The sequence below is a fragment of the Oncorhynchus masou genome, chromosome 33 (assembly GCF_036934945.1).
Source record: "Oncorhynchus masou masou isolate Uvic2021 chromosome 33, UVic_Omas_1.1, whole genome shotgun sequence".
Classification (NCBI taxonomy): domain Eukaryota; kingdom Metazoa; phylum Chordata; class Actinopteri; order Salmoniformes; family Salmonidae; genus Oncorhynchus; species Oncorhynchus masou.
This window is the reverse complement of record NC_088244.1, coordinates 252,241-275,782: the sequence shown is the minus strand read 5'-3', so window position 1 is coordinate 275,782 and position 23,542 is coordinate 252,241. Positions and strand designations below refer to the sequence as shown.

Here is a 23,542-nt window from a genome sequence, read left to right as displayed (position 1 = left end):
TCCCCCCCCCACACACACACACGTCCCCCCCCACACACACACGTCCCCCCCACACACACACACGTCCCCCCACACACACACGTCCCCCCACACACACACAAAAGGTTGTGTGTCTTCAGAAAGATGTTCAAAGTGCTTACAAAAAGCTCCTCTGCTAAACTGAAAAGCTTAGCGGTTGAAATCACATCGTTGTGCTCCTCAACTAGGAAATCTACATCATTACAGAATCACAAGTCTCTACATTCTACTACTAGTCTCTACATTCTATCATTAACATTATAAAAACACTATCAATCATTCTGATCACCTATAATACTGATTGATCGTACCGCACACAGGATCTGGGAAGCACAAAGACTGATGTGATGACATGGCCATTCAGGTATGTATGAAGACAGTGTGTACAGCTGGGATAGATACTGGATGTTGTATATGTGAGCTCAGAGACAGTAGTCCTCTGTGTTATAGCTCGTCGACTGTAGAGGACTCGGCTCAGTTTACCAAAGGTACCTAAACCAGAGGGTGTGTGTCCAGATCAGGTCAGTCTCTATACAGCAGGGGTTGGCAACAGGCGGCCCACGGACCAAAACCATCCCGAAAGTGATTTTTTGGGCCCCCCGAAGTAGTAGTAGTAGTAATAAGGGGATACAGGAATTCAACTAAAAATTATTTAAATTTAGGAAATGTGCTCCCAACTATTCTCAATGTAATCAAGGTATGAAATGGTCATGTTCTCTCTTTTTGGGCTTAGTTGTGGTGAATTTACAGTGTTCAAATTATTCTAATTATGTTGTTTCGGCCCCTCGACCGCAGCTACATTTAGTTGACAACCCTGCTAAACAATATCTTCATCCATCTTAGAAACATCCGTCATGGGTGTGGCCTCACTACTCTCCTCCCCCCTTTCCTTCTCTCCCTCCAGCATGGCTGTGCACTCCCCCTTGGGCCGCTCCCTCTCTCTCCTCTCCTCCTTCTCTCCCTCCAGCATGGCTGTGCACTCCTCCTTGGGCCGCTCCCTCTCTCTCCTCTCCTCCTCCTCCTTCTCTCTCTCCAACAGCTTGTAGTTGATGCCCATCCCTACGAAGAGGAAAACTGAGGAGATGATGAGGATGATACCACAACACAGGTAGGTCCACTGGTAGTCACCATAGAAGTCATAGAAACGACCTGGAGGGGGGAAAGACAGAGGAGAGATAATTCAGTTTTGCATATTATCTACCTCACTTGCTTTGGCAATGTTCATGTTTCCCATGCCAATAAAGCCCCTTGAATTGAATTGAAAGAGAGAGGGACGAGAGAGACTTGTTGATGATGACAATAAGGGAAATTTGTTCATTGTGATATAGGTAGAGTATGGCTCTCTCGCTCACACACACTTACTGAGTAGTGGCGGTCCCAGCAGTACCGGTCCACACTCCACGATGGTGACGAGTCCGACGGCTGAGGAGAACCTCTGGGCCCCAACCAGGTCCATCAGAGTCTCAAACAGAACTGCTGACAGCCAGCCGAATGCAAACCCAAAGAACACAGCATACACCACGAAGCCTACATAGTCCACGGACAGCGGTGCCAAGACGTGACACACCCCGTTATAGAGCACGGATGCAGCGAAGTAGTACTGTATCCTGGGTCGGACCCAGCGGGTGTTGGCTAACAGCCCCATAGAAGGACGGGCGAACATGTCAACAAAGGCGAGGATGGAGAGAAGCAGTGCAGCCTTCTCTTTACTGATGTCCTTACTCTTAGCGTAGTTGGAGAGGAAGACTAGGGGAGAGAACAGGCCAAAGAACATGATGACGTTGCCAAGGAGATACAGCAGGAAGCCGCGGTGTTTAAACAGCGTCAGGTCGATCACGGCATTGACACGCTGCATCACCGTCAGATTAGACTCCGCCTTCTTCACCGCTCCGTTCTCCGACAGTTGGGGGGCGGCAGGTTTGGGTCCAATGGGTCTCATCAAGGACCCGGCTACACAGCAGTTGAGCAGTAGACCACCTAGGATGAGGAAGGAGCCCCTCCAGCCAAACTGGTCAAAGAACCAGGAGTTTAGAGGAGCCAGTGTGGACAGGAAGACTGGGCTGCCGGCCATGGCAATGCCATTAGCTATAGGACGACGCTTATAGAAGTATTTACCAATCATAGTCAACGCCGGGTTCAGGTTGAACGCTAGACCCAGACCTAGAGAGGGGAGGGAGGCAATGATCAGTAAACTACTGTATTAGAAAAATGTCCACATACAAATACAGGGTTGTTGGTACCTCCAATAACTCCGACACAGAAGTAGAGTTGTTGCACAGTGTTGCAGAAGGAAGCTGCTATCAAACCACTTCCTGACAGACAGCCCCCTAGCATCATGATTGGTCGACTGCCATAGCGGTTCACCAGAATACTGCTAATTGGTCCTGGAGAGACAGGGGAAGGGGGCGTGAAAAAAAAATGAGGACAGGGAAGGGAGAGAGACGGGGAAGGAGAGGGACAGAAGAGAATAATATTAGGAACAAGTTAGTTAGTGAATTAAAGTATTTATGTAAGGCCTCCTGAGTGGCCCAGTGGTCTAAGGCTCTGCATCACAGTGGTAGCTGTGCCACTAGAGATCCTGGTTTGAGTCCAGGCTCTGTCGCAGCCGGCCACGACCCATGGGGCGGCGCACAATTGGCCCAGCGTCCTCCGTGTTAGGCCGGCAGGGATGTCATTGTCCCGTCGCGCACTAGCAACTCCCGCGGGGGGCCGGGCGCAGTGCACGGTGTTTCCTCCGACACATTGGTGTGGATGGCTTTCGGGTTAAGTGGGCATTGTATCAAGAAGCAGCATGGCTTAGTTGCGTTGCGGAGGACGCGCGGCTCTCGACCTTCACCTCTCCCGAGTCCGTACGGGAGTTGCAGCAAAGAGACAAGACTAACCATTGGAGGTTTACTTAGTAGCAATGCAAATATCATGGTACAGGTAAATAGACACACTATTTTTTTATTTGACCTTTAACAAGGCAAGTCAGTTAAGAATAAATTCTTATTTTCAATGACAGCCTCCCGGGAAACAGTTGGTAAACTGCATGACAAAGAAATGATCAGTCTATAATTTTAATGGTAGGTTTATTTGAACAGTGAGAGACAGAATAAAAACAAAAAACTCCAGAAAAATGCATGTCAAATTTTATAAATTGATTTGCATTTTAAATGAAGGAAATAAGTATTTGACCCCCTCTCAAATCATTAAGATTTGTCTCCCAGGTGTCTTTTATACAAGTAACGAGCTGAGATTAGGAGCACACTCTTAAAGGGATTGCTCCTAATTTCAGCTTGTTACCTGTATAAAAAAACACCTGTCCACAGAAGCAATCAATCAAATCAGATTCCAAACTCTCCACCATGGCCAAGACCAAAGAGCTCTCCAAGGATGTCAGGGACAAGATTGTAGACCTACACAAGGCTGGAATGGGCTACAAGACCATCGCCAAGAAGCTTGGTGAGAAGTTGACAACAGTTGGTGCGATTAATCTCAAATGGAAGAAACACAAAATAACGGTCAATCTCCCTCTGCCTGGGGCTCCATGCAAGATCTCACCTCGTGGAGTTGCAATGACCATGAGAACGGTGAGGAATCAGCCCAGAACTACACAGGAGGATCTAGTCAATGATCAAGGCAGCTGGGACCATAGTCACCAAGAAAACTATTGGTAACACACTACGCTGTGAAGGACTGAAATCCTGAGGTGCCCGCAAGGTCCCCCTGCTCAAGAAAGCACATATACATGCCTGCCTGAAGTTTGCCAATGAACATCTGAATGATTCAGAGGACAACTGGGTGAAAGTGTTGTGGTCAGATGAGACCAAAATGGAGCTCTTTGGCATCAACTCAACTCACCGTGTTTGGAGGAGGAGGAATGCTGCCTATGACCCCAAGAACACCATCCCCACTGTCAAACATGGAGGTGGAAACATTATGCTTTGGGGGTGTTTTCTGCTAAGGGGACAGGATAACTTCACCACATTAAAGGGACGATGGACAGGGCCTTGTACCGTCAAATCTTGGGTGAGAACCTCCTTCCCTCAGCCAGGGCATTGAAAATGGGTCGTAGATGGGTATTCCAGCATGACAATGACCCAAAACACACGGCCAAGTCAACTCCTTGAGTGGCTCAAGGAGAAGCACATTAAGGTCCTGGAGTGGCCTAGCCAGTCTCCAGACCTTAATCCCATGGAAAATCTGTGGAGGGAGCTGAAGGTTCGAGTTGCCAAACGTCAGCCTCGAAACCTTAATGACTTGGAGAAGATCTGCAAAGAGGAGTGGGACAAAATCCCTCCTGAGATGTGTGCAAACCTGGTGGCCAACTACAAGAAACGTCTGACCTCTAATTGCCAACAAGGGTTTTGCCACCAAGTACTAAGTCATGTTTTGCAGAGGGGTCAAATACTTATTTCCCTCATTAAAATGTAAATCAATTTATAACATTTTTTGACATGCGTTTTTCTGGATATTTTTGTTGTTATTCGGTCTCTCACTGTTCAAATAAACCTACCATTAAAATTAGACTGAATTACTTTGTCAGTGTGCAAATATACAAAATCAGCAGGGGATCAAATACATTTTTTCCCCTCACTGTAGCTGTAAAATAGTAAATAATGGCTACTTCTCAGAAAGTTTTAAACTGCCAAGAGTAGTAAAACAAGGTTGTCCACTATCGGCATATTTATTTATTATTGCCATCAAAATGTTACCTGTTAAATTGGATCCAACAATATAATTAAGGGATTAGAAATCCTGGGTTTAAAAACTAAAATGTGTCATTGTACGCTGATGATTCATGTTCTCTTTTCACAATTAGAATCCCTCCACAGCCTCAGAGGATCTAGATAACTTTTTCTAACTTCTCTGGATTAAAACCAAATTATGATAAGTATATATATTACGTATAATATATATACACACACACACACACACACACACACATATATATACAGTGCCTTGCGAAAGTATTCGGCCCCCTTGAACTTTGCGACCTTTTGCCACATTTCAGGCTTCAAACAAAGATGTAAAACTATTTTTTTGTGAAGAATCAACAACAAGTGGGACACAATCATGAAGTGGAACGACATTTATTGGATATTTCAAACTTTTTTAGCAAATCAAAAACTGAAAAATTGGGCGTGCAAAATTATTATTATTATCCTCTGAAGTGCCTTGCAGTCGGAGGCCGAGCAGTTGCCACACACCAGGCAGTGATGCAACCAGGATGCAACCAGGATGCTCTCAATGGTGCAGCTGTAGAACCTTTTGAGGATCTGAGGACCCATGCCAAATCTTTTTTTACTCTCCTGAGGAGGAATAGGCTTTGTCATACCCTCTTCACGACCGTCTTGGTGTGTTTGGACCGGTTCTAGTTTGTTGTTGATGTAGACACCAAGGAACTTGAAGCTCTCAACCTGCTCCACTACAGCCCCGTCGATGAGAATGGGGGCGTGCTCGGTCCTCCTTTTCTTGTGTTCCAGAATCATCTCCTTTGTCTTGATCACGTTGAGGGAGAGGTTGTTGTCCTGGCACCACATGGCCAGGTCTCTGACCTCCCTATAGACTGTCTGGTCGTTGTTCAGGCCTACCACTGTTGCCATTGGCAAACTTAATGATGGTAATGATGGTGTTGGAGTCATGCCTGGCCATGCAGTCAATGAGTGAACAGGGAGTACAGGAGGGGACTGAGCAATCACCTCTGTGGGGCCCCTGTGTTGAGGATCAGCATGGTGGATTTGTTGTTACCTACCCTTACCACCTGTGGGCGGCCCATCAGGAAGTCCAGGATCCAGTTGCAGAGAGAGGTGTTTAGTGACAGGGTCCTTAGCTTAGTGATGAGCTTTGAGGGCACTATGGAGTTGAACACTGAGCTGTAGTCAATGAACAGCATTCTCACATAGGTGTTCCTTTTGTCCAGGTCTGAAAGGGCAGTGTGGAGTGCAATAGAGATTGTATCACCTGTGGATCTGTATGCAAATTGGAGTGGGTCTACGGATTCTGGGATAATGGTGTTGATGTGAGCCATGACGATCCTTTCAAAGCACTTCATTGCTACCGACGTAGCTATTTGACTTCCTCTGTTCTCCATATAGATCTCAGAACAGATCTATTTGACTTCCTCTGTTCTCCATATAGATCTCAGAACAGATCTATTTGACTTCCTCTGTTCTCCATATAGATCTCAGAGCAGATCTATTTGACTTCCTCTGTTCTCCATATAGATCTCAGAACAGATCTATTTGACTTCCTCTGTTCTCCATATAGATCTCAGAACAGATCTATTTGACTAACTCTGTTCTCCATATAGATCTCAGAACAGATCTATTTGACTAACTCTGTTCTCCATATAGATCTCAGAACAGATCTATTTGACTTCCTCTGTCCACAACACTAATGACATGATAATGCCTGTCCATCCACCTGTAACACATGATCACTAGCTGTTGAGTGAGTCTACAATGTGATATGTACATATCTTTTTGTAAAGAGAACAGAAAGGGGTCAGAACGTCTAGGGTAAAGCACATTATGAGGAGCCCCCTGAACCAATCACACAATTTAGCATTAAGAGGACTTTCACCCCATCCTCTCACCTTCTCTCTCACCCATCTTGCCCTCTCTCACCCCCCCACCCCATCATCTTCCCCTCTCTCCCTATTTTGATGTATTTTTTATGTTTTTAATGAAGACAGTATTTGTCTCTGTGTTTCAGTGACGACAGAAACCCCGTCGGGGAGATCAGATTCCTCCCCTACCAGCCCCCACTACTCACCTCCACCGTACATGCAGGCCAGCATGATAGAGGAGATCCATGAGACCTGTGAGGGAGTAGCATCAAAGGTGGCCTCCAGCTCCTTGAAGAAGACAGTGATGGACTTGGGGAAGGCATAGGAGAAGCCGATAGAGATGAAGGCTCCCACCACCACCGCCCAGCCCCAGCCCCCCTCTGGAGGAGTGTAGCCCACCGGACCGCCCACCGCTGGGGCCATGCTGTCAGAGGGATAGTCCTAACACCCCCACACTGAAGGGTAGGTCACACAAACCCGTTTGAAGTGGCTGGTTAAGACACTGGGAGAGGTTGTAGTTATAGTCAGTCAGTCCTTCCTTCTCAGTCTGTAGCTACCATCAAGAATCACTCTGGACCTGCAGACAGAGAGACATTTGAATGTTAGTCATTTAGCAGATGGAGGATTATTTAAGATACTGTTTGAAGAGGTTTCAGATACTGAAGATACTGTTTGAAGAGGTAGGGGTTTCAGATGTTTTCGGAAGATGGACAGGGACTCGGCTCTCTTAGCTTCAGAGGGAAGCTGGTTCCACCATTTGGGTGCCAGGACAGAGAAGAGCTTGGGGTCGGAGGGCCAAGAGATCCGAGGTGGCAGAACAGTGTGCTCAGGTTGGGGTGTAGGATTTAAGCATAGCCTGAAGGTATGGAGGGACAGTTCCTCTTGCTGCTCCGTAGGTAAACACCATGGTCTTGTAGTGGGTGTGAGCTTCGACTGGAAGCCAGTGGAGTGTGGAGAGGAGTGGGATGACATGAATTTGGGAAAGTTGAAAATGAGGCGGGCTGCTGCGTTCTGGATAAGTTGTGGGGTTGTGGTGGAAAAATTACATTCAGACATACTATGCTGTTTTACTGAGACAATTGTCCATTGTTATACGCTAGTGTTTCTTTTGCTGATGCAGGCTCATCTTGTGTGACTCAGTCATAAGTCCGGGTGTACAGTTAAGAGTCGAGTGCGACCACAGTATGTGACATCCCATTTGTACTATCTGCAGGAACTCATCTGTGTGGAAACTTGCAGGAAGGGACAGAGAATTGTGGCAACGTCAGCTATCTTAATCTGCACAGACAAGCTAATCACCTTTTATATATTATTATGTCCCCCCCTTTTGCATCTGCCAACTGCCACAGACAAAGAGGTTGGACTTTCCTATAAAAGCTGAGCCAACTGTTCGTTGGGCTCTTAACTCTGCACCATTGAGTGGATTGTTAACCCCTTCATTTTTGCAAATCTTATAATAAAGTTGTTGTTTGAAGAATCTACAGTCTCTCTTCTTCGGGTTAGAATTTCCAAAAAAGGATTTAATGGCACAAGCCGGGAGCCAGTGAGTTGCAGTGGATGGAGGACAAGTGTCTGGATTAGGACCTGCGCCACTTCCTGTGTGAGGTAGGGTCGTACTCTACGGATGTTATAGAGCATGAACCTGCAGTAGCAGGTCACTGCTTTAATGTTTGCACAGAACGACAGGGTGTTGTCCAGGGTCACGCCAAGGTTCTTTGCACTTTGGGAGGGCGACACTGAAGTTGTCAATCGTGATGGAGAGGTCACATCTACACTGCTCAAAAAAATAAAGAGAACACTAAAATAACACATCCTACATCTGAATGAATGACATTCTTATTAGATACTTTTTTCTTTACATAGCTGAATGTGCTGACAACAAAATCACACAAAAATTATCAATGGAAATCAAATTTATCAACCCATGGAGGTCTGGATTTGGAGTCACACTCAATTTAAGTAGAAAACCACACTACAGGCGGATCCAACTTTGACGTAAGGGAATACCCCCCTGAAATGGACAAAAATGAATGGGAAAACATTGGCATAGTACAAACCATGTACACGATGGACAATAACACCCAAATCGGCGTAGATTCATGCAAAATGTTTTGCAAATGCCATATGGCAATTGCCAGTTGTAACACTTCAGAAATCCAACAGGTGGCGTGTGCGCTCCACCGTGGTTTTTCATATAGGAAATGGACCCCAAGTCAACATCCAAAAGCCAAATTTTGAAAAAATGAATTTGTCAAAAACTTATCACCACTTAAAAAAGTGCTTTCTGGACAGTTTTTCGAAATTCTTTAGAATTTTGTGTCAATTACACACGTATAAGAACTGAATCAACATACTTTAGTCATATTTTCTTATCATAATTTTTATTTATTTTTTACTTGTGCATTAGGCATATGTTTTCTACATTTGGAATATGATTTCATAGGAAGTCAAAAGTCAAAAATAGCTAAATTGTATAAAAAACTTCACACACCCTTAAAAAGTGGCATATGTTTTGTGGGGGCCAAATGTCATAAGAAATTTGTTATGCTCAAAAATCCTGCTGAAATGCAAAATTGACTGGCCTGATGAACTCGGGATGGCCGGGCAGTGATTGTTGTTCCTTTCAATCACTCATGGTGTTGATTTCATCATGTCCATTTGTTTATGTTCTCACTTTTGCAAAGTCACTGTGCATTTGCAATATGGTTAACTGGGCATTCACCATCACCAATTTGTCATGCTATAAAAATCGTGCAGGAATGTCAAATTGACTGGCCCGATGAACTCGGGATGGCTCGGCAGTGATTCTGGTACCTCTCCGTCGCTCATTAGGGTTGATTCCAGAATGTCCATTTGGTGATGTTTCTCACTCTTGCAAAGTCACTGTGCATTTGCAATATGGTTAACTGGGCATTCACCATCACCAATTTGTTATGCTATAAAAATCGTGCAGGAATGCCACATTGACTGGCCCGATGACCTCGGGATGGCTGGGCAGTGATTCTGGTACCTCTCCATCGCTCGTTAGGGTTGATTTCAGAATGTCACTTTTGGTGATGGTACCTCACCGCTTAAACATATTGCAAATGGACAAGAGTCACCTGCAAGTCACCGTCCATCAGTCAATTTGATATCATTCTGACACCAAACTGATACAAACTGACACCAAACCCACTTTTCCCAACTCGTTTAGGAGCCAAGTATCACATACTTTAGAGCTGGCCCAAAATTCACAACGCCTTCGGTTCAAACCATAAAAAAAAAAAAAAAAAAACAGTTACTTTCTAGCTGCGGGGCCAGTTCGGACATTATGTGTAGTCCTATGTGAGGCGACCCCGAATCCCGAGTTTCGGCTCGATAGGTCATTTGGTGTCCGAGTAAAACCCTAATTGGTGCTGAAAATCCACTTTTTTCCATGCCTTGCTATGGGGTCCTTGAATGAGCTACCGGACAGAAACGTTGGGGTCCGTGTCTATGGGCCGAGCCGGTTTCAATGCACCTAGTCTTGTGTCTGAGACTTTTCTAAATGTCGCCATTTTAGTAATGGTCAAAATGAATTGAAGTCATTGCAAATGTACGAGGCTGTTTCTCGGTCCGAGAACCTTCTAGAGCCACCTAACTCACCACGCACTATCGACCTGAGGTCTAGAACAGGTTTCTAAAGTTTCGGAACTCTAGGTCTGACGGTTCTTTTTTAGCTCGAACAAAGCTAACTATTGAAGGCACTGTCAGTCTCTACACACCCCAATACGTCCCTCCATCCAAGTTGTGTATCTGTGTGATTTAGTTTTCCTTTGAATTTTTATGGGAAAAATGACTGATTTACAGTTCATGGGGGTTGCCTAATCACACATATGAAGTTTTGGACAGATCTGATTTTTTTAACCCTTCCAAACAGCCCCTGAGACACCAATTATGGCACTTCCGGTTGACACAGGAAGCTATAAGTCAACACATATCCTCATTGGGCTATGCTTTTACAGAATCCTGAGTTTTAAGTCTTTACGTTAAGAATTGACTATGTCCATCCAATTGCAGGCAGGGTATGGATATACACTTTTAGGGTGATTTTAAGCACTTCCGGTTGGCCCAGGAAGCCTAGAATCGACACAGGTAGACCTTATAGTGGCCTGATGGACTGGTACCGAAGACAGGTTCATACAGCATTCATAACCTATATAGACTCCAGGTTGTATTTAGGGGAGCAGGCAATGTATTCCTATGGGGAGGGAAGTCAATGCAAACTGTTTTTATGTAAACACCTTCTTTTACCTGTGAAGGGTTAATGTTACACGGTCAAGGTTAGGCTTGCACAGATCGGGAGGACGTTAGGAACAGTCCTGTGTTTGAATTGTCCTTCTAAACCTAACGGTTCCGCCGCTGTCACCCAAAATCAAATGACGTTCTGGTGCAGGCTTCATATTGGGCCTACTTTTCTCATGGTCGCTGCGCTTAGACCGAGCGAGCTACGGTCAAGCGGGATATCTCGTTGAACTCGGCACGGCCTTGGGATTATGTTTATGCCATTGCCTGCTCTCTGTATCTTTAAACACCACGCTTTGCCACTCCATCCTTGCTGTGTGTGTGTGTGTGTGTGTGTGTGTGTGTGTGTGTGTGTGAGAGCTTTTCAGTGACATCTGTTGGGAGAAATGAGTGATTTTACAGTTCAGGAGGGTTGCCTAATCACATATGAAGTTTTGAAAAGATCTGACCTTTTTAACCCTTGGATACAGCCACTATGACACCATTTAAGGCACTTCCTGTTGGCACAGGAAGCTATAAATAAACTCATATCCTCATTGGGGTATGCCTTTACAGAATCCTGAGTTTTAAGTCTTTACGTTAAGAACTGAGTTATTTACGGAGGGTTTAGTGAGTGTGTGTTATTTCAGAAAATCATAGAAAATCACAGAAATGTCGCAGAGCTCCGCAGCACACTTTAAAAATATTCGTATGAACACCCTGCAACTGGATCTGTAACTGTTGAAAAAAAAAAAAACTATATTTGAACATCACAAATCTGTCATCGTACGATTTCTCTTAAATGACGATAGATAAATGGCTGATTTTTTTTTTATTGACACCGGAGGCTCCTTGACTTTGACGTGAAGTGAAAAAAATCATTTCTCCATTTTCATTTTGGACCTTTAATCCCAGAAAAATGGCCATAACTCAAAAACCGTTGAGGCCTAGACGCCATCTTGTTCGGGGCCAACTGCCCATTATGCCAAACCTATGCTCACCAAGTTTCGGTTTCGAGATATGGCCCGTCGTGATTCGTGATGTTTTGTCAAATTGCAATATGATTGCTTATGCCCTCTTGTGGGATTTTCCGGCATAGCGGAAAAATGACCAAAATTTGATTATTTTATAAAAACGAAAACCGAATGTCCGACAAAGTTCATTTGATGACTTCCCGGTAGGTCTGGCCCTGCCGCTCGGCCCGACGCCGTCCCCGAATTTTAAAAATGTTTTCGGACGTCTAGTAAGGGACGGTACATTTGCAATATGGACTTTCTCACTAACCATACGGTAAATGTCGAAATGTTCCCTTAGGGTATGTAATGTCCTTAAAGCAAGTCAAAATGAGGCTCAGTGTGTGTGGCCTCCACGTGCCTGTATGACCTCCCTACAACGCCTGGGCATGCTCCTGATGAGGTGGCGGATGGTCTCCTGAGGGATCTCCTCCCAGACCTGGACTAAAGCATCCGCCAACTCCTGGACAGTCTGTGGTGCAACGTGGCGTTGGTGGATGGAGCGAGACATGATGTCCCAGATGTGCTCAATTGGATTCAGGTCTTGGGAACGGGCGGGCCAGTCCATAGCATCAATGCCTTCCTCTTGCAGGAACTGCTGACACACTCCAGCCACATGAGGTCTAGCATTGTCTTGCATTAGGAGGAACCCAGGGCCAACCGCACCAGCATATGGTCTCACAAGGGGTCTGAGGATCTCATCTCGGTACCTAATGGCAGTCAGGCTACCTCTGGCGAGCACATGGAGGGCTGTGCGGCCCCCCCCAAAGAAATGCCACCCCACACTATGACTGACTCACCGCCAAACCGGTCATGCTGGAGGATGTTGCAGGCAGCAGAACGTTCTCCACAGCGTCTCCAGACTCGGTCACGTCTGTCACGTGCTCAGTGTGAACCTGCTTTCATCTGTGAAGAGCACAGGGCGCCAGTGGCGAATTTGCCAATCTTGGTGTTCTCTGTCAAATGCCAAACGTCCTGCACGGTGTTGGGCTGTAAGCACAACCCCCACCTGTGGACGTCGGGCCCTCATACCACCCTCATGGAGTCTGGTTCTGACCATTTGAGCAGACATGCACATTTGTGGCCTGCTGGAGGTCATTTTGCAGGGCTCTGGCAGTGCTCCTCCTTGCACAAAGGCGGAGGTAGCGGTCCTGCTGCTGGGTTGTTGCCCTTCTACAGCCTCCTCCACGTCTCCTGGTAACGCCTCCATGCTCTGGACACTACGCTGACAGACACAGCAAACCTTCTTGCCACAGCTCGCATTGATGTTCCATCCTGGATGAGCTGCACTACCTGAGCCACTTGTGTGGGTTGTAGGCTCCGTCTCATGCTACCACTAGAGTGAAAGCACCGCCAGTATTCAAAAGTGACCAAAACATCAGCCAAGAAGCATAGGGACTGAGAAGTGGTTTGTGGTCCCCAACTGCAGAACCACTCCTTTTTTGGGGGTGTCTTGCTAAATGCCTATAATTTCCACCTGTTGTCTATTCCATTTGCACAACAGCATGTGAAATTTATTGTCAATTGTGTTGCTTCCTAAGTGGACAGTTTGATTTCACAGAAGTGTGATTGACTTGGAGTTACATTGTGTTGTTTAAGTGTTCCCTTTATTTTTTTGAGCAGTGTATATATTATTGCCATCGAAATGTTAAAATTAGATACAACAATATAATTAAGGGATTAGAAATCCAGGGCTGAAAAACAAAAAGGTGTCATTGTACGCTGATGATTCATGTTTTATTTTATAACCACAATTACAATCCCTCCACAGCCTCAGAGGATCTAGATAATTTGTTTTTAATCCAAAATAGAAAAAGTATGATCAGTGTACTATATTACGTATTGGATCACTAAAAAAAATGCAACGTGTACTTGTAGTCTACCAATGGAATGGCAAGCCAGACAAAATTAAAGGGGCATTGCTCTAACTCTCCCTTGGTCTTTAGGGCAAATCTGGTCTGTGATAGGAGGGGGGGTTTTCACACCGAGCTCGGTATTAGACTATTCTTTAGTAAAGGTCTATTGTTCAGCTATTAGCCCCACTCCCCACCTTGCAACAAATGTATATCTTTTTGTCAAGAGCAAAACTTTATTTTCAATCAAAGATAATTGTTTTGAAAGCAAAAACGAGGCTTCAAAGTAAAAAAAAATTTTTTTTTAATAAAATGGAATATTTTGTAATAGAGCGCAAAACGTTATGCATTTTATTCCCAAAAAACGTGTGTTTGAAAACAAAACTCCAATTTAATTTTACTATCAACCACCCTCAATTTTGTCAATTTTTTGAGTGTCAGTTTGGCTACAACCAATACTGTTCAGCCTTTCTTTCCGACACAAAGGAAGTCATAGCGGACACCTACGAAGGACTGTGTGATGATGGCATCTCAGGTAAGCAGTGTAGTAAAACGCCAAATGGATCTACCTCCTGGTCCTCTTCCCCTGTCTTACCCACCAAGGGTAGAGACAGAGATGACCTCGCCTACTGAAATACCGGATTGGGCAAAGCCACCAGAAGACGACTCAAGCCAACCAACTACTGAACCTAACTGGTGTCAGGAAGAATCACCCTCTGCCTCAAGTGACACCTCTGAATGGGAACAGCTGTTAGACTCATTGCTGATAGAGTAAGGGCACTGTCATAAACAGAGGCCCATATGCACACTGTAATAAAAGTGTTTCCTCATTGTTGCTAGAGTAATAGGCTCTGTCATAACCAGAGGCCCATATATGCACTGTAAGAAAAGTATTTCCTGTTGTAAGATATGTCATCACCCTCTCTGCTCTGAGGGAATGGGAGGAGCAGCGGATCGGGTGCAGAGAATCAAAAGGTATATAAAGAGACATTTGCCATTACTTTGGCGCTGACTTCTTGAATTCTGAATTCATTTAGACAACCATTTGACTTCGGGTAATTGCCACCTGACTCAAATTACTTAAAGATTCTAACTTGCTGGATACCAGGGTAAGAGTCCGTTTACCTATCGACCAGTTGACCCTGTGTGCAGCATACCGTTGGACCGAGTGTACCGTTGTGCCAACGTCTTAATTGACCAGGAACACAGTAGCACCAGCCGGGTTGCTTGCCCCAGACACGGCGGTAGATCAATGGCAGAATTACCACCTGCTGAGAACGGTTGGAAAGTTGTTCGAATTGACTCTGTCTCCGACTGACCCAGTGACACGTGTACTGTTGTAGCACAGTGCCTTGCCCTGGAATCGCGGTTGCAGGTTATTTGACAATACTATCCAGCCTGAGGGCAGGTTAGAGTACTCAGGCTAATTTGAATCTCGAAATTTAGTTGAACCAACGATTCCTCATGGGAGAGATCGATACATAAACTAAATTCTCAGAACTCTGACCGATTGAAACTCCGCTCCTGATCTCATGGGTCTCCTCGTCATCTCTCAAAGGTACTTAAATAACTATTATAAGCATTTAATATAGGAGATAAGTGTTATCATTGTACCAGGCATTTTATAGAGCATTAAGGCAATTGCATGTTTTTGATTAACGCTGTGTGTGACCGAGTAACAATTGTGTATTTTGGAGTGTGTTTGATTGTAAAAGACAAAAAACAGAGTGTTTTCAAAAATAAACGGTAGTCTTATTTTGTCTCGAGTAAACGGTTCTCTCAAAGACAGTTAACGGCACGGGAGATAACAACTCTGACACTCCCCGCTACCGGGACACTGGAAACGGAGATCAGTGTTCGATGACAGAATGAGTTACCATTAAAAGACAAGGAGGAAGGTGTGTCCAGTAGTGATTCATTTAATTGTCTTATCGATCTAAGTTTTATTTTCCAAGCGATACATAGCCGACGGGCAGAGTAGTGAGACTAAGTTGACTAAAGGTCTTCCCACTTTAAACTAGATTCATCACAGAGGGGAAACACTCAACCACAGGGAAATGATAGAGACTGGTAGGACTAGTGCTTAATAATAACTCAAGGACCAATTAGTGGTGAAACAAAGAGTCTAGAGGATAAAGGTGCGGTTCACACATCCCAGCTAGAGCTAGACCGTTGAGAGTGACAAGGCAAAAGACCTCTCTACGCGGCAACGCTTCGATATAGAAAGAGAGGCAGGGCTACGCGAGCGGTCCTGGTTATACCGAGATAACCTGAAGTACCTATAGTGCCCTGTCCAATCCAGGGAACGGGACGCTAACCACCTCTAGCACCCCGCTGCCGGCCAAGGGGCGGGGCTGAAGGTTTCGTATCGCGACAGCAGCACTGGGCGTTCTTCCGTCCAACTTTTAGCTGGTAGTTAAGCTCCTACGATTCAGTGTCAGCTCATAACATAACTATATTACATACATACCGTAGAATGATAAATGCAATTATTATTCTCAAGCTAACCAAAAGCATTTTACTACAAACACCTGTACTCGCCATATTCAGTTGATTTAATCTAACTTTCTTTTATGGCAACTCATAAGCAGGCCATGTCCTATTTGCTTCATAGTCGATATATAATCATATTTCATGACAGCGTAACGGTTAGCTTTGTTTACAGAGTGATGAAAGAACACAATATGTCTGTCAGGGAATGCTATTCTGATATGTCAGATGAAGAGTTCGACCAGAAAGTCAGAGGCATTAAGGCGAGGATGCCCCATGTGGGCTTTAAGATGGTCTAAGGTAGTCTCAGAACAATGGGTCATCGTGTACAATGGCGAAGAGTTAGGGAGTCTTCGTAGCATTTAGATGGTGCCCCATGCGGGCTTTAAGATGGTCAAAGGAAGTCTCAGAACAATGGGCCATCGTGTACAATGGAGAAGAGTTAGGGAGTCTTCGTAGCATTTAGATGGTGCCCCATGCGGGCTTTAAGATGGTCAAAGGAAGTCTCAGAACAATGGGCCATCGTGTACAATGGAGAAGAGTTATGGAGTCTTTGCAGCATTTAGATGGTGCAGGTATCATTGCCAGAATGATCCATCTTCGTAGCGTTGCTCGGCAAAGATACTATATTTCTGCTCCCATGTCCCTCGTCCACATTGATACAAAATCAGAAATGAATAAAAAAGGTACTAAGATGTACAATGTTCCGTCAAACAGAAGTTATTTTAACGGTTTTATTCCGAGACAGATGTTCAATGATGTATGAAATGGGAGTTGTTCTTCAACTGGTGATACATAAATTATTAACCTGCTTCATTGTTTATCTTTTAATTCCAATGCTTTTTTTCAAGATACAACAGGTAAGTATATTATTTTGTATACATATTGCACCTTTTTCCTCCCCTTTTTCCTAAAAATATAATGATGATCATTATGGCCAAACAGTTCCATTTGTGTTTCATCAGACCAGAGGACATTTCTCCAAAAAGTACAATCTTTGTCCCCACGTGCAGTTGCAAATCGTATTCTGGCTTTTTATGGCGGTTTTGGAGCAGTGGCTTCTTCCTTGCTGAGCGGCCTTTCAGGTTATGTCGTTATTATCTTGTTTTATGGTGGATATATATACTTGTGTACCTGTTTCCTCCAGCAACTTCACAAGGTCCTTTGCTGTTGTTCTGGGATTGATTTGCACTTTTCGCACCAAAGTACGTTCATCTCCAGGAGACAGAACGCGTCTGACGGCTGCGTGGTCCCATTGTGTTTATACTTGCGTACTATTGTTTGTACAGATGAACATGGTACCTTCAGGCATTTGGAAATTGCTCCCAAGGATGAACCAGACTTGTGAAGGTCTACAATTTTTTCAGGGGTCTTGGCTGATTTTTTTATTTTCCCATGATGTCCAGCAAAGAGGCACAGAGTTTGAAGGTAGGCCTTGAAATACATCCACAGGTACACCTGTCTCCCCAAATGTCTTTTACCCTCATTGGAATGTATAGGCCACCTTCCACCAAAAGTGTGTTTTTCGATCAGTTTAATACCATGCTTAGGGAATGTGATTTTGGGAAAGAGGTCATCTTAATGGGAGATGTTAACATTAATTATGAAGACAAGTGTTGTAGGAAAACCCTCAAACGGATCACTAATACCTTTGACCTTACACAGCTAGTTAAAGGGCCAACCAGGGTGACTTGTTGCTCTAAAACACATATTGATTTGGTGTTCAGTAATAAACCAGAGAGAATGTAATGTAAATGAGTGACTAAATCATTCAATATGGTTACTGGGCTGTCTGATCATAATCTGACACTTATAGCCAGAAAGCTGTCTAAGAGCAGGTTTAACCTCTCTACTGTTAGAAAGCCGGATTAACTCAGAATACCTAAGAGTGAATTAAACTATTTTGAAAAAGCAATTAAGGGAATAAACTGGAATGATCTCTTGTCCTATACAGACGTGGAAGCTGATAGTCAGGTTTTTCTATCCACAATCCAGACTACAATAAATGGCTTCCTAAAGAAAATCAAATCCAAACCTGGCCAAAAGAGCACTCTTCCTTGGCTAAATGGAGAAATCTGGAAATTGATGAAAGAACGAGATTATGCTCTAAAAAGAGCCCTAAAATCTAAATTAGAGCATGACAGACGTAGGTTTACCATGTTGAGAAATAAGGTGATGAAAGAAATCAGACAGGCCAAGGCAAACTTTTTTATTAACATAATTGGTGAAGCAAAGGGAAATTCTAAATTGATATGAGAGAATCTAAAAAAGTTAACAGGGAAAGACCATAGTAACACTGCAAAAAGACTAGAAATCATGGTGAATAACAATCTAACACAGGATGCAGTCGAAATAGCAATAGCCTTCAATTCCTACTTTATTGACTCTGTCAGGGTACTGACACAGAACCCCTCCACTGGTTTCTTGGGCTCAGTGCTAGTGAATGACACTCAACCTGTCTTCATCATAAGGGAGGTTTCTGAGTCAAAGGTGAACAAGGTGATTAGCTCACTAAAGAACTCTAAAGCCAAAGATGTGTTTGGGTTGGACTCTACCTTTCTTAAAAACTACAAAGAGTCACTCATTGGCCCCATTACTAAGGTCACCAACACATCTATTGGTCTCAGTGTGTTTCCAAGTGTATGGAAGTCGGCCATAATAACGGCCATCTTTAAATCAGGCGACCCTGCTGACGTGAGTAACTACAGGCCCATTAGTATACTACCTGTGGTGTCAAAGGTTGTTGAAAAGTGTGTAGCAGAACAACTGATTGCCCACCTCAACATCAGCCCCTTCACATTACACTCCATGCAGTTTGGCTTCAGAGCGAAACACTCCACAGAAACGGCCAACTGCTTTCTTCTGGAAAATGTGAAGTCCAAGATGGACAAAGGGGGTGCTGTTGGGGCTGTGTTTCTGGACCTAAGGAAGGCTTTTGATACTGTTAACCATGAGATTCTCATCACAAAATTGTCCAAGTTCAACTTTTCCCCTGATGCCTTGAGATGGATGAAATCATACCTTGAAGGCAGAACTCAGTGTGTCAGAGTGACCAATGAGCTGTCGCCCACTCGTAGCTATGATGTGGGCGTGCCCCAAGGGTCAATACTGGGGTCCCTCTTGTTCAGCCTGTACATTAATGATCTGCCTTCTGTCTGTACTGGGTCTGAAGTTCAAATGTATGCAGATGATACAGTGATATATGTGCATGCAAAGAGCAAACAACAAGCTGCACAAGAACTCACTACTGTAATGGTCCAGGTTACAAAGTGGCTCAGTGACTCGTGTTTGCATCTCAATGTGAAAAAAACTGTTTGCATGTTCTTCACAAAGAGGGCAACAGATGCTACTGAGCCAGATGTCTATGTGTCAGGGGAGAAGCTCCAGGTGGTATCTGATTTTAAGTACCTTGGCATCATACTTGATTCCAACCTCTCTTTTAAAAAGCATGTGAAAAGGTTAATTCAAATAACTAAATTCAACCTAGCTAATTTCCGATTTATACGAAATTGTTTGACTACAGAGGTAGCAAAACTGTACTTCAACTCTATGATACTCCCCCACTTAACATACTGCTTGACTAGTTGGGCCCAAGCTTGCTGTACAACATTAAAACCTATTCAGTCAGTCTACAAACAGGCTCTCAAAGTGCTTGATAGGAAGCCCAATAGCCATCATCATTGCCACATCCTTAGAAAGCGTGAGCTCTTGAGTTGGGAAAATCTTGTGCAATACACCGACGCATGTCTTGTATTCAAGATCCTTAATGGCCTGGCTCCCCCTCCACTCAATATTTTTGTTAAACAGAAAACCCAGACATATGGCAGCAGATCCACAAGGTCTGCCATGAGAGGTGACTGTATAGTTCCCTTAAGGAAAAGCACCTTTAGTAAATCTGCATTCTCGGTGAGAGCTTCCCATGTCTGGAATACACTGCCATCAGATACACATAACTGCACCACATATCACACTTTCACAAAATGCTTGAAGACATGGCTAAAAGTCAATCAGATTTGTGAACATGGTCCCTAGCTGTGTGTTGCCGCTTTCCATGTTGTCTGTTGTCTGTAGCTTGTGAGGTGTGGAAACACTTTGTTGCTTTTATGAATTTTGTCTTGCTGCTTTTTGCTCTGTCTGTTAGCTACGTCTTGCTTGTCCTATGTTGCTATGTCTTGCTTGTTCTATGTTGCTATTGTCTATATTGTAATTGTTTTTAATAACCTGCCCAGGGACTGCGGTTGAAAATTAGCCGGCTGGCAAAAACCGGCACTTTTACTGAAACGTTGATTAATGTGCACTGTCCCTCCAAAAATAAAAATAAACTCAACTCAACCTCCAATTGACTCAAATGATGTCAATTAGCCTATTAGAAGCTCCTAAAGCCATGACATCATTTTCTGGAATTTTACAAGCTGTTTAAAAGGCACAGTCAACTTAGTGTATTTAAACTTCTGACCCACCGGAATTGTGATAAATTGAATATTAAGTGAAATAATGTCTGTAAACAATTGTTGGAAAAAATTGCTTGTGTCACGCACAAAGTACATGTCCTAACCGACTTGCCAAAGCGATAGTTCATCAAGAAATTTGTGGAGTGGTTGAAAAACGAGTTCTAAGTGTATGTAAACTTCCAACTTCAACTGTATGTCTAATAATGACATGATCTACTATTATTATTTGTCCGTATGGGTCTGTTTTTCAGCATGAAGTACTCTGTAGCCGATTAGTGTGGACACCAGGTGAGACCACACACACAGTCTCTCTCCTTCACGTCATCCCTCTCCCCTTTCTCCTTAAATCCTCTAGGTTATATCAACTGTGTTGGTGAACCCCTCCCCCATGTGAACTGGCTGACAGAGGGCACAGCATGAGGTGAGAGGTCAGGTCAACAGGAAGTATTATTAAAGAGATGCTTTACATTGAAATACAGACAGATGTAGTAGTCCCAGAGTTAATGATCCAAGGTCCTTACCTTGAGGTTTTAAGAGGTTAAAGAGTAGAGGTCGACCAATTAAAATCGGAATGGCCAATTAATTAGGGCCGATTTGAAGTTTTCATAACAATCGGAAATCTGTATTTTTGGGCGCCGATTTGCATTTTTTATTTTACATCTTTATTTCATCTTTATTTAACTAGGCAAGTCAGTTAAGAACACATTCTTAATTTCAATGATGGCCTAGGAACGGTGGATGAGTGAACTGCCTCGTTCAGGGGCAGAAAGACAGATTTTCGCCCTGTCAGCTCGGGGGATCCAATCTTGCAACCTTACAGTTAACTAGTCCAACGCAATAATGACCTGCCTCTCTCTCGTTGCACTCCACAAGGAGACTGCCTGTTACGCAAATGCAGTAAGCCAAGGTAAGTTGCTAGCTAACTTCTTACAAGGGAATATTGAAGACTCATGTTAAAAGGAACGACCAGCTTTCATATGTTCTCATGTTCTGAGCAAGGAACTGAAACGTTAGCTTTCTTACATAGCACATATTGCACTTTTACTTTCTTCTCCAACACTTTGTTTTTGCATTATTTCAACCAAATTGAACATGTTTCATTATCTACTTGAGGCTAAATTGATTTCATTGATGTATTAAGTTAAAAAAAGTTAATTCAGTATTGTTGTAATTGTCATTATTATAAAAACATTTTTATTTTATAAAATCGGCCAATTTAATCGGTATCGGCTTTGAAAAATCATAACCGGTCTAGTTAATTAAGAGGTCATTAAGAGGTTCTTACCTCTTTCCTTTCTCTTCTATACCTCACTCCCCACCTAATCTTCCTTCCTCATTTTATAATGCACACCATATGTGCATTGACGTACAGACTGAACATGTACTCATAATATTACATACATACCATACCATACACCATACCATACACCATACCATTTTAAACACCTGGATAATGAACTTCTTTGAATAAAGCGATTCACACATTCTCCACTGGTTGAAATGAAGTATCTAATTGAAATACTATCCTCAGATTAATGCAGATGAAGGGAGGTAGATAAGCATTGGTGTATTTCTGTATATATGAATTACAAAATCAGCCTTTACTTAAATGATGTTTCTAGTCTATTGCATAGTTACAATGTGTAATCATTTATGTGGGGCGGCAGGGTAGCCTAGTGGTTAGAGCGTTGGGCTAGTAACCGGAAGGTTGCAAGGTACAAATCTGTCGTTCTGCCCCTGAACAGGAAGTTAACCCACTGTTCCTATGCCGTCATTGAAAATAAGAATTTGTACTGAACTGACTTGCCTGGTTAAATAAAGTTAAAAATAATTTTAAAAAATTAAAAAATGTCCCAGGAGCAGGAGTGGTAAACACTGTTGAAGTGTATAATTGTAATACATACATGCAGACACAGCATCATTCAAATACTGGAGTTTGATACACCTGGTATTGGATATGACTGAAAAATAATGTCGTACTGAACCGCACCTTAATTTGCCAAGGAAGAGTACATGAGCAGTGAATATATTCAATGTACAAGCTACAATGTGGGGATCTCATGAGTGGTAAAAACTACAGTACATGTATATAGGACTTGCATCCTTAAGATGAACATTAAGAACAGTTCAGCGAGACAACTCAAAAGGTGAAATCCATTAAAAAAACGTCAAGATAATGGAATTCATTGCCCTTGACAATCAACCGTTCCCTGTCGCGGGTGATGTTGGCTTGCGCGACTGGTCGAGCTTTTAATTTCACACGTCAAATAACAGTTCTATTATAGAATGGTGTGTGTTCTGAATTTGCACGTTCAAATCAAGCGCCACCACTACTATCAGAAGCACTGTCAAAGCTGTACAAATAAAGTCTGCAAACAATCAAACACCGGCCACGAACGATGTGTTAACAAAACCACGTTGGTAATAAAACATCATTTGTTCAACCAACTTCTGGGGTAGCTAGCTTCAGCTTGGTACCGAGTTAGCTTCAGCTTGGTACCTAGATAGCACCAATACAACCAGCCTGAAATAATGACCTGTAGAAACTGCAGTCATTTTCACTATTCTTAGCAATGATTTAGGAATCCTTGTGATTAAGTATTAGCTAGGTTGCCACTTGTTGTTTGCCTATTGAAATTGAACTTTAAGCTACTTAACTTCTTTGGGGTAGGGGGCAGTATTGGGTGGCTTGGATGAAAAACGTGCCCAAATTAAGCTGCCTGCTACTCAGCCGTAAAAGCTAGAATATGCATATAATTAGGAAATTTGGATAGAAACTTCAGTGTTTTCTATAACTGTTTGAATGATGTCTGAGTATAACAGAACTCATATGGCAGGAAAAAACCCAACCAGGAAGTGGGAAATCTGAGGTTTGTAGTTTTTCCAAATCAGCCCCCATTGAAGATACAGGGTAATATTAGT

The 23,542-nt window shown here is 43.4% G+C and overlaps 1 protein-coding gene across 2 annotated transcripts in view; it reads right to left on the bottom strand.

Annotated features, from left to right (window-relative positions):
• Positions 1-627: 627 nt before the first annotated feature.
• The window catches only part of LOC135527658 (monocarboxylate transporter 1-like), a 43,159-nt gene continuing 20,244 nt past the window's right edge, over positions 628-23,542 (bottom strand). For both annotated transcript variants that reach the window (XM_064956140.1, XM_064956141.1), the window contains exons 2-5: positions 6,778-7,148; positions 2,259-2,402; positions 1,381-2,178; positions 628-1,167 (exon numbers count right to left, since the gene is read on the bottom strand). In XM_064956140.1, the coding sequence (XP_064812212.1) occupies positions 836-1,167; positions 1,381-2,178; positions 2,259-2,402; positions 6,778-6,994 (1,491 nt within the window). In that variant the 5' untranslated portion in view covers positions 6,995-7,148 and the 3' untranslated portion in view covers positions 628-835. The remainder of the gene's footprint in view (positions 1,168-1,380; positions 2,179-2,258; positions 2,403-6,777; positions 7,149-23,542) is intronic.